Here is a 15,812-nt window from a genome sequence, read left to right as displayed (position 1 = left end):
AGTTGGCTACTATAATGGACTGTCCCGTAATTGCCAAGGAAATAAGCAAAAATAATGGGAGCGGTCGTTGATGAAAAGAACCCAACCAAAATAACGTTATACATACTCTAAGCATCACAAGAGCGAGTGAACTTTATTCCCGAAGAAAATTCCAAGTGACACGTTTAATAACCTTACGGACAACGATAAAAAAACGTGAGTTGTATTATGCAAATTAACAAAACGGCAAACGCTACCTTTAAACTTTATTTGTTAAAAAACACAATAACTAATTTATTGGATACCTTTATAAAGAAACGTAAAAGAACGAACAACCGTAGAACCAATTTTGTCAGCACTGCTCACTTTATCAAATGAAATTGGAGATTAGATTTTTATACTACGTCGATTACGTTGCTTAAGGCAACAAGCGTTCCCCACCCGTCGATTTTTATTCAAATGACCAGCGCATAGGGTCCTCGACGATTCCAAGTGCTCTTTGTGACTCTTATGTCTGGCCCTTCCTGGCCTCACCTGACGGTATAATTTGATAAGTGTTGTTCTATCGATATGAAGTTTGACAATTTCCTATAAAATTTTCGAAGTTCTTGTCCACAAAAATAACAGTGTAATTGCCCCCCCCCCTGAGAGCTTCCGCTTTGCATCAATAAAATTGTGTCATCAACGGTTCTCTATTCAATCCAGGATAAAATGTAATAGAATTCTACAGTCGAACAACAGCAGAACTCACGGTCCATCTACTAGTACCGGTACCCTGGTAACAACCGATGCTGTTTTAGTGGGGCTATAGTTACGTTGGGCGAGTCGCAAGTACGTCCGGCCAAGTTTAAGTTGGGCATTACTTGGCCTTACATACTTGTATACATACTATCTGGTGTACAGCTATAGCTATACCATGCCTTCGTGATTCTCTTCTTAGTTCTTTTAACAATGGTTAATTCATTTTTATGTGTTGAAGGTATAGCCAACGCCCAATATTTAAGTCGACAACGATCGAGTATCTAAAATAAGTAACAAGCCATCATTCATTCCAAACATTCGAATTTTGTATTCAATCTTGTTTCTAGGAGAAACAATGTTTGCAGACCACGTCCGATAAAAGGAAAGAATATATAACATTGAATTACTATGACAAGTATCAGGTTTCCTATTTCTGAATAGTCAAATTTTATGAAATAGTAAATTTAGCAGTCAGTCATCCTGTCTTTTGGCTTTTGGCGTTTGCTATTCAATTCGAGCATTAATTTTTCTTAACGCTGGTCTTCCTCAATTAGTTGCAACTTTCACCTTATGATGAGAACATCCCATGAGGTAGCTAAGGAAATTCGGATAATTTCAAAACGTAAATTAGAATGTTAATTTTTACACAGACTCGTGCCATGGCCCATGGCGCGGATAACTAACTTTCCGGAGCTTTTAAGTTTGGGCTTTGGCAACACAGCACGATCCAAACAAGAATGGCGGCCGCCATCAACCACGACCACGCGAGAGCTAAGGTTATTTTGAAAACAAGCCACCGGGGTAGTAAAAAAAAAAGAAAATCTGCTGCAGTGATTTCCAGTTAAGTATGAGTTGCATAGAAGTTAAGTAAAACATTAATAATTTTACGAAATAAAGCCACGAAAATGTAAGTGGTATAAAACAATCAGGATACTTGTCTAATGGGTGCACAACAAAGTTAAACTCGAACCGAGTGCATGATTGTTTCGAGCGTTTACAAGTTCCAACGTCAATAACATTTTTTTAAATTAAATTTTCTTGTCTCGTTGCATATGAACTTCTTTGTAGAATGCTGTCCCAAAAGTCCAGGAAGAATATTGCACGAGTGTTTGGATAGACCAGAAAGAGTGGACCTTTTCAACGAATAAGTTAAGAACCATTCACTTTCTCTTTAGACAGATTCTGAGCAATGTTATTTACCACTTTTTTTATCTATTCCTTGCAAATGCCATTTTTCGTAATCAGACTCAGCATAGGTTTGTCCTAGTCTAGATTCCTGTTTGCGTGCTAACTTTTCTGACTGTTGACAAGTTGTCTTTAGTCTATTTTAGTTTTCTCGGTATTGCCTTACTTAATTCTACAATTATCATGGTGTTGCTTACATTAATTTTTAATTTAAAATATAGGTTAAAAGAAAATTTAGTTGAATAAGATTTAGATTTCATTTCATTTTGTTTTTCTGTAATGGAAACATCAGAAGAATTTTTTTCGCCAACTTGTAAATGTTAAGATTTTTTAAACATTCCTATTTATGTGAACAAGCGTGCAGACACTCACTTGGTCTTTTTTTCTATTACAACCATTTTGTTTAGCACTAATTTATTTTTCAAGGGGGTGGGAATTACAGTTTGATTGTTATTGTTTATAATTTATCTCTCTTCCTCCAAATTAGTTGTTGGATTTTTTAATATCCTGTTGGGTGTCTGTAAGCCGAACTAGCATATTAGGACTTGCAGTTCCTCAAGCTCACACCTATAAACGGTGGCGTTGGCTGTAGAGGAGAGGAGCTGATTGTGGGCCGGTAGACCGTTGTTTACGGAGCTGGCTCAGCAATCAGCCCTCCTGCACATGTTGCACTTCAAGCGTCCACACCTATAAACGGTGGCGTTGGCTCTTGAGGCAGTGTGTGACCGGGTGGGGATCCGTTAAGGTCCCTCCACCGTGGACTCCTGCCGTGTGTGACTGGGCAGTCTGTCAGGTTCCTGGGTCCTAGGAGGCTTTCGGTATCCTAAACGAGTTTATTTTAAACTAACAACTAGTTTGAAGGGAAGGGGATAAAGAATTTGAATAACTTCTGAACTGTAGTTTTCTCTTCTTTTAAAATATTTTAATGTAAAACAATATGGATGTGATTGAAAACAAAAATCAAGGGGGTGTTCGCGGCTTTGATCATTTTTTTTTTCAAAATTATTTTCTAAAGTTTGACTTACTATAAGATTCGGGTTTTTTTTGTCACTTGGATAAATTGTTGCTAAAAAAATCCGGCACATGAATATTGATTGAATACCAACCAGCACTACTCCTTCATGAGGGACGAGAGGCTGTTGAACCCACATTTAATCGTTTCAGAATGAATTTATCGTTTAAATCGTTTTTTTCTTTACATTTTTTTCCAACAGAACTGGTGCTAGAAGCCCTCCGCAACATCGCCAATATCGCATTCATACATCAGCGTTGGTGTCATACCTTCGACTTAACATTCGCATACCTGTAGAGTTTGGAAGTTTAACTCCATTCGGTCATCCAGTCAAGGTCCAGGGCTCCAGGCCGTGAATGTCCGCACTCAAAATGGGTTTACTTTGTTGGCGTCATCCAGACGAGTCATCATCACCCTAAGGTAAGATGCCGCGAGGAATTAAGTTTTTTTTTTCTTTCAACTGTCGCTGTTATTACGCTTTTCTAAAGCATTCTCAAGAATTTATCCTTAGTCTGAACGATGCAAGTTTATTTTTCCCTGTTTTCTAAAGGGGAGGGAAGGAAACCATTTGTGGTGGATGGCAACTGAGCCGAGGCAACAAGAGAGGCCATCAAACCAGACAGCGTCAAAATACGCTGGAATCCAAAAGAGTTCGACTTCAATTAAATTAATTACCAATATTGAAAAACCTTGCCTTAAAAAGTAAAGTCGATTGAATATTAATGATTTTGTTACCTTTATTAAGTCTGTCATGGTTATACAGTCGAGATTAATTTCGTCTACCGAACTACTTGCTAACTAGACGATCGTCGATTGTGCGGAAATTCAGGAGTCAGTCCCGTCTTTTATAGGTCCGAATCTTCATTGGTTTTTTAGAAGAAAAAAGTCTGCCCTGTATACTAAAGTATTTCCCTTTTTGTACTTCAGTGTCCAGATTAGGTGGCGAACAATCGCCCTATCAGGGTGTGACAAACCGGCGGGATCGTGATGCCCCCACAATCACTCCCTGTTTCCATAAACGATCAAGGTATGCAAATATTTAACGAATCAAGGACGAAATATCACGCAAAGGCTTTGATGCAAAATGGAAGTAAAAATGAAGAACAGAGTCGAATGAGCTTTATATATCAAAATACTGCGTAATGTTATTTTGCTGATAGAATTTTTATTCTGCAATTAAAATTCGAGCAATTAAAATTGAGTTTACTCAATAGAGTAACAGTAGGCCTATTAGGAACGGTCCAATTTTGTCGTTTTTGCGTTTTAAACCTACGCTGCTCCGTTCCGGATCAAAATTCGTAATATTTAATCAAATGAAGCCTTGATTCCCTTGAATAAGTTTTTTTTTTTCACTTGCTGCCGACTTGCCGAAAGACCGAGGATGTGTGATGTGAATTGTATGCATCTGCACCCATAACAACATACTCTGATAGCTGCAAACGTATAAGTGGCGTTACTTTCATTTTCAGTCCCTAAACTCAACAGTCATCACGTTTGTTTGTTTGTTGGTTGTCATTAAAATTCCACTAGAAAAAAAAAGTTTGTAGCGGTTTCTAAGCTTCATAGGCCTACTTGTTATGTTCAGTTTGATCTTATTTCAGCAGAATTGATTTGTTAGTGTTTTTTTTCGGGTAGGGGGGAGGGGTTTTGAATTCCCTGTAATAATCTAAGCGGTTATAATACTGCCTTCTAGCATCTACTATTCAGATTTAGTATTGATTTTTAACTTAGGTCATTCTCAATTCTTTGCAACTTTCACTTTATGCCAAAACAACATCTCATGAGTCATGAGCTAGTTAAGGAAATTCGGTTAATTTCAAAGCTTCAATTTTGCTCAGACTTGTTCCCTTGTTCCCGTTGTCATGTGAAGTGCTAAAAAGCTTATTAGTTTTTATGAAATGTCCCTTATTTTTATGCAAATTCTGACATAAAATTTATTCTACCTATTATTGCAGGACTGCCAACGAAAGTCGAGGTTCCGGGGTGATGGTACTCTGTCACTGGCTGTCATCTAAAACAGGTTTCCCGTCAAGGTGGTTTCAATCATCAAGGTTAGGTATCTCGAAGAAGATAAAGTTGACAAGTAGAGAACGTGTTATTGAATATACTCTATAACCTCTGCCGTGTTATTGCCAGAGCAGTGCCAACGCCCATTCATATCAGAAATCACCAAGACATTGAAGCGAAGAATCAATAGTTTTTCCAGACAAACGTCATGTTGATTTAGCTGGTATCGTCGTACGATGACAACTGCTCGTCAACCAGTATCGATGAAAAGAAGCTCAGGTGAAACAAACTTGAAGTTCCGCTTGGATTTGTTTTGGTGCCCTTTTATGTTTATCTGGTACTCATTAATCATCGTTTCTTCTCTCTCGAACAGAGTTGTCACAGTCGTGTATGTCAGCACGCAAACATTGGTTCACCTTGCTGCTGGTGGGGGTGTTCATGTAAGCTGTCTTCATCATAATAAGGTAGGATGTCTCCTCAAGGATTTTAGTTTTGATTTGTGCTTTTAAAAAGATTTGGGCTGTTATCATCAACATGCTCCATTTCCCATTCTCGCATTGCATTCCTGTTCTCGGCTTCAAACATTTCTCTATTCAGTAAGGAAAATGCAGATCGAATCGCTTATTTTGGTTCCTTATTTTAAACTGATGGACTCCTTATTTCACTGAGCTTTCAGTGGAGTAGGTAGTAATCCAATCAGAAATTATTGACGAGGCGACAATTTTGGTGAATTTGATCGGAAGTCAGACTTTTATTCAGTAGCCAACCCTCGAGTACTACGGCGTCCAAGAGTGTCCCACGTCTTACGATGATAATCGATCTGACTTGCCACAACGAATTTATCTAAAGTTTTTTTTTTTTTTTTAATATGCCGCGCATATCAATTTTTAGTAGTTGGTGTAAGTAGTTTTAGTAGTTAGTGTTAGTACAAGTAGTGTTAGTAAGTACAAGTAGTTATATTATACAAAGCAGAACAACAATGGGGGACAATGTGGCGGAAGTGGGAATCGAACACGGTACATTTGCATACAACGCTAGATGCTATAACCACTACACCATAGTCGCATATCCTGAGCTAATTATTTCCGGAAGTAGATCATATCCTTAAACAGTATTGACAGAGAATATCTAACAATATTTCATTTTCAAAATGCATTACTTGATAACCTAGTGGTATAGTCTCTGTTAGGCACGCTGGAGTTCAGGGTTCGTATCCTATCGCAGTCATCCCGCTCATTCACTTCCCTCTTATTTCCATATGATAAGTAAAGAAGAAGTGAAAGCTTATACAGATTTGAATTTATTCTCAACGAAACCAGAGTCATCCTGGTTGCAGCAGGAGATAGGTCATTTTCTATTTATTATTTTTTTTTGTGGTGGAAAAAAAAATCACCTAACAGCCCTTCGGCTTCGGGTACCCTGCTAACGCAGCACAGGTAGCTGACAATATTTTTCCCAAGAAATTTGCCGTTGATTTATCATATTGTGAGAATGATCTAGTTAGCAACGGTACCGCCAGATGCGTTTCTTACAGGCTTCTAAAAGTTAAATATTAGACTGGCAACACCGCTTCCCAGTTGGCCAGTTCTCCTCACTCAAGTTCGTCTGCACTCTGCAGTGTAAATAACATGTATCTCGTAACTTTTACTCTTTACCATCTTTACTTTACTCTCATTGAATTGTTTGATTGTAGTGGGCATTTAAAAAATGTGGCCGAGGCCTCACGAAAAAGTTCGCTCTTCTTTCTCGATTGCGATTTCCTATCCTGTGTTACCCATGAGTGACTCGTTACCCCCCCCCCCCTTTTAACGTGGTTGAAAACAGCCGATGTGCCCAGATTAAATTGGTGTAAGAAATGATGCATTGATGGGTTCGCCTGCATTGGATTTTTCTATTTCCCTTAAAGACAAATAAGTGATGCCGTAAAATGTTGTTCTGTGTACGTGAACTGAACTGCTCTTTAGAGAATCCATCGATGTAGAACAAGTGCTATGGAGTGAACTCCAACATTCAGTAACAGCAACCTAACTATGTAAACTGCCAGACACAATGTTTGCCTGGATTAAGAAGAATTCCAATCTCCAGTCTACATGGGGATTGGTGTGGATTACAGTTCCACGTCAAACAAAAACAAATCTATTTTAACAAAATTCCTTATTTCTCTTTTCAGACTCTAGAATCTTTGGATCACGACCGACATGCGCGTAGATGCTGATTCATCGCGTCAGAGGAGACACCTCAAATGTTACTTGTCGCACAAGTTCTCCATTACGGGTTGTGGCGAGTTAAGCAAAGATACATGATTGACACTAGCATCCAACTTACACCGACGTCGCAACCGGATTCCTTGCCATCTGTTATCGGAATGATCAGATTAGGTAAGTAAACGTTTGCTTACATTTCCTTATAACTTTCGATGACATCCTCGAAACTCTTAGCTGTACTCAAGGATAAAAATCACCCTGAAAATTTCTCTAGTTGTTAGTTCGTAAAATTTGATTTGACATGCCCGATACCTAATCTTCGTTTTTATATGAGAAAAACTGGTTCCACCCAAATTTTGGACAGGTGGAAGATGTCAAGGCTCTAAAATCCGGTGCATTTTTAGCGATAATCATCGGGATCTGTTTATTATCCATTTCAGGTTAGAAATCTTCATAAGATATTTCACAGGAAAATGCTATAAAGAAAATTATTTGACAGTAAGTGTAGTAATTTTACTTTTGATTGTTTTGTTTTGATCAAGACCTACCGATATCATCATCGTCCACTGCCAGGCAAAGCATTTCAATCAGGAACAACGGTTCACAATCCTCGTGAAATGTCCTCTTTCTATGAGACTAAAACCGGAAAGCTGATGACCCTACAACAGTCCCACTTCTTTCTCTGGTATCCTCAGGTATTTTTAGAATAATAACTAACTTTCTTTCATTCATTACTTTCTTGTTTCTTTGCTTTATACAGGTGAAGTTACGTCGCAAAGTATAGCTGACTGGTCTACGAGTGGAGGTCTCATGCCAAATTTCAAGAGGATCACAGATCAAAGACAAATCACAGATCTCTGGTCAAGTTATATGACAGCTCGACAGTTCAGGACCCTTCGCTCACTTCCGGTATAGTTTCAGTGCAAAATATTAAGAAATGGTTGAGTTTTTAACACTAGATGGCTTTGTATATTGGCGAACAAATGTCCATGAAATGTCAAAAGTTATGTAGAGTAATTATGTAATAGGAGATGGATGGTGGAAAATCTCGTCTGTTGATCGCCCATATTCACGTTTGTCTTATGCCTTTGTCAATAATAGTGAAGCGGGAGCAGCAGCAGCGACCCCATCCTCAAAGAATGGTCTCCAGTTCAACAGCAGCTGCCGATAAAGGTCCTGGAATCACGAACTTACTCGCCCGTTTAGTGCGTCGATTCGCCAATTATTAGTTTGGCCGTTTGCATCGCATCGGACAACATGACTGCAATGAACCGAAACTAGGATCGTCCGTGTGTTGCCGGAGTGACAAAAGATATTTACTTGGTAAAATTCCATTAGAACTATTTTTTTTTAACTCAAAGATTTTAATTCTTTTTTAATTTTATTGCTGCCCAGTTGAGGATCGTGAATCAAATCATTCGATCGGCTGAAGAATATCTTGGTTCTCTCGAATGACCCGGCGTAACAACTCACAGATATCGCCAGGATCAACTCGCTTATTCAATCCCGCCATTTAGGGATCCAGCGAAGACAAATTTTACTCCCCAGCTGAATTTTTCAATGTCGTACCAAATGAGATCGTTGTCCACCATTCAACATCAGATGTCACTGCTCCAGTCGATCTGCTGGACAGTATTCCGACTTGATTCATTTCTCTTTGTGATTGTTTGAAATTGCCGTGAACTTGTTTGTTATTTTTGTTTGTTTTTTGTTCTGCTCTTCGTCTTTTTTTGAAGCGCCTAGAGTAGCGTATCTGAGAAATCGTCAGACAGTTGGCGTATTGGCCGAGTCGAAGCCGCTGTAGAAAGTTAGATTGGCGGTGATCGTGCGTCCAAGGCCAGTATTGTGATGGTAAGTCAGATAACGCTGCCGCAATTGTTTATATCGAAGTTTATCTTTTCTTTTAAATGCGACGATGCATTAACGTAAGTAGTTGTGTGAGTAAGAGTTAATTGGGGAAGTATTAGGTTAGTACCTGCATGGTTATATATAATAAGAACAGACATGGGAAACAGTGGGAGACAGTATGGAGGGAGTAGATAACGGACCTGGGGACTTTCTCAGTTCTTATAAATAATAGCTATTATCCACAGCTATTAAACAAAGGTCTTACATCGGGTTTGATCATCAGATCCTTAAGGTTTGGTTGGGAATTTTGTGGAATGTTTCAATTTCGGGTACATCATCAGTAGGTTATTGGTTACATCTTCAAATTGTTAAGATGGAATTTTGTGTTCGAATCTTGTTGAAGAAAGTTCAGGGAAGGTTTAGGTCCTGTTTAAGAGAGTAGGAAGCAGAACTGTAGAGCATTCTGTGACACCGTTCATATAAATATGTTAAGTTCCACCGAGTCATGACGTGATATTGACACCCATGAACATGATTGCATTTATTGTTTAAATGTTTAATTAGCAACATTTCCATAACTATAAATGCGTATCAAAGAGGATTTTATTGTAAGAATGTTTAGCGATTGAATCCTTGTAGTGTTGGCAGTTCTAGGGGGTGGGATAGCTAGTTAGATTCGAGGCGAGTTATGTCACTCGTGACTATTTCAGTCCTTGTCATTCTCTAGTCTAATGTTTGCAATTGAGAACATGTGTCGGATTTAAGTCTGGGCGTTCTTGTGGGTTTAAGTGGGTGTGAGTTTCCGGATTTGAACTTCAGCTTGTTAAGTTCGTTTTTTTTTCCTGATGCGATCTACTCATTTTGTTTTTTAAGGCAGCATAGATCAATAAATGTGTAATTAGAAATAATTTGTGTCTTATTGTTTTTGTTTTTACCTTTCGGTTGAGTGCGTGAGTGTTGCAGGATCCAGACATTGTGGATTGATCACCGTTTGGAGTTTAGTGTTTGCAGTGTTGGGCTGTTGGTGATGTGTGGCGGTTTCTTGATGTGATTATTAGGTGAAGAGAATATTACGTAAGTATCGATGTTTCTTATCCTTTTCCTTTGTAATTTCAATGAGTGCCGATGACTTAAAGGTGGAAATTATTTTCAAACTATTTTAAAACGTTTCTTCCTCCTAGCGCTAGATGTCTTTTACTTTTGCCCTATTTGCTGTATTTATTTTGAATTACTTTGCACATCTCTAAAACATTTATCGGCAGTTGCTGTTAGACAATTTTTAGTGAAAACTGACGATAACAATTCCACCAACAAAGCTCACTTGTTATATTTCTAAATAATGTGCTTTTTTTCTATTTCCGGTTTTCGCATTTCAGTCAGTAGTTCAGTAAATATTCATTCGACGCACAAAAGAACCACATATTCGTGATCTTCGTCAAATTTGTGGTAAAGTTCATGTTTTCTTTTGTACGTACGCGTACTTCCGGTTTTGAGAATTTTCCTGAACTATATAGTTCAGGAAAATTCTCGATTTTGACCAAATTTTGGATTTCGTTTAATTTACACCTTATCGACCCCAAATTTAACGTAGATCACGAATATTTAGTTTATTTTGATGACAGCTCAATGGTTAAGGCGCTATCGCTTACTTCCGGTCTACTTCCGAAAAATTTGCTTAAAACTAGCAAGTGAGCTTTGTTCTCTGTACTTCTCTCAAGATTGATTGCTAGGTTTTAGCGAACAAAAATGCGCTTTTCAAGTTTTGTGAGTATGTTAAGACCAGTCATTCAAACAAGAGTTTTGAGACGTGTCAAATAGATGGCGTGTTGATTATTGTGTTAGTTATGGGCTCATGGTGGTTTGCTGTCAAAAGTTAAGCTATCTTCTCTTCGAAAATTACCGTGAATTCATAGGTAAATTCGAGTGATTTCGTTTGTAACTTGTCGGTGATCTGTTCTATTCCGTGTATGTGTCCGTGTCCGTGTAGTTGGATAACCTTAATATTTTTCATCAACTTACAGTAAGAGGAAACGTGAAAGTCGTGCAGCCAACTGTTTTGTTCAAACTCATTCTACTGAATGTGCCATCGAAATGATACAGGTAACAACCAACACTAGCTTTATTACATGCTGAAACCTGGATTCTTCTCATGTTTTATTAGGATTAATCTTAATTATCGGCTGTTTCTATTGGACTTGCTAGATATGCTAGTTAAGTTTATATAGAATCTTGAGAATCATCATGTTGAGTGCAGCAGTTTCAATTATTTTGTGTTTATTTCTTATTCAGATTTTGAATTAAACTGAATGAGAACCATCTGGTTATTCTTCCAAGGAAAAGCCGAAAAGGCAAACACCACCATCACAGTCAACAAGTTAACCCAATGACTGCCACTGGGTAGCAGTTACCCTTGAATAGCTCTCCTTAGTTCCTTGGAATGGGTCCACACTTATTTTGAGGTATTGCTTGTTGTCGTTACAATCTTACATGCAATTTTGAAATCCAAAGTCACCTCCATTCTCGTTTCAGTTTAACCTGCGCCTATAATCCATTGACTGAATCAATTGGGGGTAACTGACGCGAGAGATAAAAGACAACTGACTAACTAACGTGATGTCATTCACCAATACTGTGCGTGCCATCCTTCCGTCGCCCCAAGGCATGGGGGAATTGTACCTGTTCCAGCTACGCTGCCAGCATAATTTCACTACCCAACTGACGGCCTGGTGGGTCAACTTACCAATCACTGACTCCTACTACCCCTGCTCTCAAGTCTCAACGGACCAAAGGACGACCATGTTGTGAGTATCGTTATTTTTTTGTCTTATTTTTGTTGTTGTTTGTTACTTCAGTTCACTTGTGTGTTGAGTGTTGAGTGTCGATTAGCTAGAGCAGGGACGTATTTTCTTACCGTAGATGGCTATAACATGGCCTTTGATCGTTTTTCTGCTGTCAAAAGCATCAGCTTGTTTTTTTCACAATTCTAAAGAGATGAACAGAGTTACTGTAAGACCATTTTGAGTGACATTTGAAAGTGTATTGTTCAAATTTTTTTAGTATTTAAGGGACTCATCTTGCGCCCATTTTAAGAGACGAGTTCGACTGTTAACCAACTGTTAAATTTTTCATTTAGATCATAGACGTCAAGCACATTGATCATTAACACAAATTATAAACAATGCGACTTATTTGCTGTTTTTATTTGCAGGTTCTAAACTACAGGAACTTTCTAAATTGGCATGGCAGACTTTATGAGAAGGTATGTCCTTTGAAGAAAAAGGGCAATGGCTGCTGTCAACAAGGTCCCTTATTGTTTGGTAACCCGTTGGCTGCTACCCTTGAATCTCCCTATTTACTTCCTTCTTGATTTGAGGTATTGCTTTCTGTCGCTACAATCTTATTGAAAATTATTGGCATCCAATGTTCATTTGCTTACAGGGCAAAACCTTCACTACTTATCGTGGACTCCATCCATTGGTGGAAACTGATGAGAGAATGCTGTAATTCAAGAGGATACTGATAAATTGTGTAGTTGTTGGATGCTTTACCAGTGCATATCTGGGCTCCCTTCTTTTCTGTGGCCCCGTTTCCCTAACTAACCACTAACCAACGCCCGCCGGTGGTCACTCACCCGCTGTGAAACCAGGAGGAGGGGAGGGCTCTGGTCGAACGGGGACTTGGAAGGCGCATGATCCGATGAAAACTTTTGGAGGGTCATGAGTCTAACCCGGAAGCCTAGTAAGACTACATCTCCCCGGAAAAACTTGCCTCGTACTTCTCTCTTCTTCTCGGTCCAGATACATATCTCTGGGGGCCGTAGACATTTCCTATAACAGCATGTGCGGGTTAAAACAATGCACCCACTACCCAATGAAACAAATAGCCATGGTTTATTTTTTGTGAAAATCTCCGTCAGTCAAGTTACAAAGACGATGTAGATTTCCGCAAAACTTAACCACCGCTTTTTGTCTCATTGCCGCAGCGGTGGTGGCGGGTTGCGTTTAAACTCGTGCAGTAGTAAACCGCCTTGAACCGGACGCTCTGTTTATTGAAATTTTTGTACATTTAAAAAAAAATAATAAAAAACAGTTTTTTGTATAAAAAGTTTTATCCCTGAGGGTAGTACTTGTACTACCAGAAGGCATTAAAGTAAATGCGGGTGTCTGGGTGTGTAGGAGGGGGAGGGATGTGGGGGGAGTGTACGCTGTTCTGGGCCAGGCTTCCAGAACCTTTAATTCAGAATCAGAATAAATTTATAGAAATCTAAACTACTGCATCGATTTTCTTCAAACTTTTTGTGTAAACTTACAGTAATTTATCTCAGCGGATAGGTAAGTTTCGATTCATTTGGTAATACTAAATTTAATTTAATTTTATGCGGATTTAGTCATTAGCTTTTTGTGACTTAGGACAACCACAACATCAATTCGATTGTCTGTTTGTTTTGTTTTTGTTGTCTGATTTATCAGTTAGTCAGTTACCGAACGTCGTCATCATGTTGACATGGTTAGCTTGCAATTTGTAATTATTAAAGTAACGCATAATTTCAACATTCCTGTTTCAATTCTTAGGCAAAAGACTATACTATGGATTACCTTATTCATCATTGTCATTGTAATTGTTTCGCATAGCTAAATGCTTCATGAAGGGTAAATCAACGCAATATCATTTATTATTTTGAGTTTTCTTACGTATTTTGTTTGCCTAACTAATTTTGTTGTGACGCCCAGGAAAATGACCATAAAATGGGTTTGCTTGATTTTCATGGTAGTGTATTAAACCATTTCTGTGAGTCACTCATTGATTTTGTTGTGACGCCCAGGAAAATGACCATAAAATGGGTTTCTTGATTTTCATAGTGCACTAAACCATTTCTGTGAGTCACTCACTGATATAAATACCATATGATGAGTAGTCATCATGTATGGTAAGCACTGAAATAATTTACCATAATTGTAATGCCTCACGATAAATTTTATTTTGACTGTTAGGCTAATGATTAGAAGTTAGACATGAATATGTATCGTCCTCACCTAAATTTGGATGTGCACGTGTCTGTTTCAGAAAGAAAGTTAAGGACAGGAGAAGATGAGCATTGGTAATACTAAATTTTATTTTATTTTATGCGGATTTAGTCATTAGCTTTTTGTGACTTAGGACAACCACAAAATCCATTAGGTTGTCTGTTGACAGTCTGTTGATGTCTTGTTCAGTAAAAATAAATTTCGTCAACAGTTTTGTTATTGTTACAGGATATTGTTTCTCTTTTAGAGAAGTTCAGTGGAACAAAGGTATTTTGGTGTGTGCTATTCCATTTAAGAAATGTACGTAAATTCATCAATTATGCTAGGCAATATTTTGGGATGAACAACTCACTGGCCCCATTGGTTTGGTGGCAGAATACAGTTTTCTTAAGGAACTAGATGTTGTAAAAATGTTTCAGTTAAAACCTGGGCGCTTGCCTTCCATATCTGTTAAAAATATGCTGTTCATCACAAGACCTGAAGTTGAGCTGATGGATTGTATTGCCGATAACTTGCACAGGTATGAATAATCTACATATTTTAACTTTAAATAGTCAACAATAAGTTAATTTACATTTCAGCGAAGAAAGCCAAGGACATTCTGCTAGTAAGGAATATCAGTTAATTTTTGTCTCCCGACGAAGTGCAGTATGTGAACAGCGGCTCAAGGTTGGTTAAAGTTACTTAAATCAGCGAAGAAGAAATTGTTGACAAAATTATTACTTCATTTAGGACAAAGGAGTGTATGGAACTCTTACTTCTATTGATGAACTGCCTGCTGATTTTTTCCCACTAGATAGTGATGTCATTTCAATGGAACTCGATAATGTTTTCAAGGTATTTATTTATGAGCCAAACTTTGAAAGGGATTGCTTGTCATCAATTTCTTCAAATTTATTCTCAGGATTTATATGTTGACAATGAAATCATCTCCTTACACCAAATTGCTCATGGGTTAATGTCCCTCCAAAGTTTATATGGCATTTTCCCCAACGTTGTGGGTAAGGGGCGCCATGCCCGTAACGTATTCGAATTGATGACTCGAATGCGACGTGATATTGGGGTAGACTGTGATCCCCCCATGTCTCCGTTGTTCGACACTCTCATGATCATTGATAGGACTGTAGATTTGATAACTCCTGTTGTCACTCAGTTGACCTATGAGGGTCTTATCGACGAATTCCATGGAATAAAACATAGTAAGAAAGTATTGTTAGCTTCTGAGTAAAACAATTATTTTACTTGCATTTTGTGGTTTCATTGTTATTTAGATACAGTCAAGCTTCCAGGAGAAAATTTTCAAGCCTCATCAAATGCGGGCCAGTCACCTCGCTCTGATGGTAGCTCTGTTAAATCTGTTGTTCTAAACTCGGCCGAAGAGCTTTACGCTGATTTGAGGTGAAATTTTTAATCAGACAAATTTTGCTTCCGACAGTTTTAAAGTTATTTATTTTCGCAGGGACAAGAACTTTTCAGCCGTGGGTACTGCACTCAGTCGCAAAGCTAAAGCTATTTCAGCTCAGTAGCCTGGATAACGCCATTGTTGCATTTGGAGGTGTTAAGGTTTCTGCATTCGCACGCGATAGTGGAGAAATATTCCTAGACTCCTTCGATGATTCGGTAATCATGGTTAGTTTAAACTCAATAATATTTCTCCAGCAGTTTTTTTCATCGGGATTTTTTTTTCTTGTGTATTCTCTTTAGATCAACCCGGATATACCTGATGAAAGGGAGCTGAGGGAGTGGCTTAAAGACAATCAGTAAACAAATCCTTTTTTACTGATTGTCTGAAGATCTTAATTACTTGACGTC

General features: G+C 38.3%; 1 protein-coding gene and 3 long non-coding RNA genes across 7 annotated transcripts; all 4 read left to right on the top strand.

The window, feature by feature from the left end:
* Nucleotides 1-1,375: 1,375 nt before the first annotated feature.
* LOC124190805 lies at nt 1,376-3,989 on the top strand. The gene is made up of 5 exons (XR_006873091.1): nt 1,376-1,560; nt 1,789-3,337; nt 3,468-3,619; nt 3,681-3,768; nt 3,845-3,989. It is a non-coding gene; the product is annotated as an uncharacterized LOC124190805 (long non-coding RNA).
* An 891-nt stretch (nt 3,990-4,880) lies between these two features.
* Nucleotides 4,881-9,529, top strand: LOC124190803. Of its 3 annotated transcripts, XR_006873088.1 has the most exons (9): nt 4,881-4,968; nt 5,059-5,203; nt 5,298-5,388; nt 7,095-7,302; nt 7,493-7,568; nt 7,671-7,823; nt 7,889-8,037; nt 8,230-8,451; nt 8,524-9,529. It is a non-coding gene; the product is annotated as an uncharacterized LOC124190803 (long non-coding RNA). The 3 variants fall into 3 exon arrangements; XR_006873087.1 differs by having other exon boundaries at nt 4,886-5,203; XR_006873089.1 differs by lacking the exons at nt 4,881-4,968; nt 5,059-5,203; nt 5,298-5,388 and adding an exon at nt 6,515-7,024.
* Nucleotides 9,530-11,218: 1,689 nt separating this feature from the next.
* LOC124190800 lies at nt 11,219-12,584 on the top strand. The gene is made up of 4 exons (XR_006873083.1): nt 11,219-11,435; nt 11,506-11,777; nt 12,185-12,349; nt 12,415-12,584. It is a non-coding gene; the product is annotated as an uncharacterized LOC124190800 (long non-coding RNA).
* An 809-nt stretch (nt 12,585-13,393) lies between these two features.
* Nucleotides 13,394-15,779, top strand: LOC124190790 (vacuolar protein sorting-associated protein 33A-like). Of its 2 annotated transcripts, none has more exons than XM_046583648.1 (12): nt 13,394-13,482; nt 13,548-13,625; nt 13,707-13,903; nt 13,968-14,074; nt 14,134-14,267; nt 14,327-14,520; nt 14,582-14,669; nt 14,733-14,837; nt 14,905-15,199; nt 15,272-15,398; nt 15,460-15,620; nt 15,705-15,779. In XM_046583648.1, exons 6-11 carry the CDS (start codon nt 14,411-14,413, stop codon nt 15,524-15,526), a joined length of 792 nt encoding a protein of 263 aa, XP_046439604.1. In that variant the 5' UTR covers nt 13,394-13,482; nt 13,548-13,625; nt 13,707-13,903; nt 13,968-14,074; nt 14,134-14,267; nt 14,327-14,410; the 3' UTR covers nt 15,527-15,620; nt 15,705-15,779. The 2 variants fall into 2 exon arrangements, with proteins under 2 accessions (XP_046439604.1, XP_046439605.1); XM_046583649.1 differs by having other exon boundaries at nt 15,460-15,629.
* Nucleotides 15,780-15,812: the final 33 nt, after the last annotated feature.

The sequence above is a fragment of the Daphnia pulex genome, chromosome 3 (genome assembly GCF_021134715.1).
Source record: "Daphnia pulex isolate KAP4 chromosome 3, ASM2113471v1".
Lineage (NCBI taxonomy): Eukaryota > Metazoa > Arthropoda > Branchiopoda > Diplostraca > Daphniidae > Daphnia > Daphnia pulex.
This window is presented reverse-complemented; position numbering and strand designations above follow the sequence as displayed.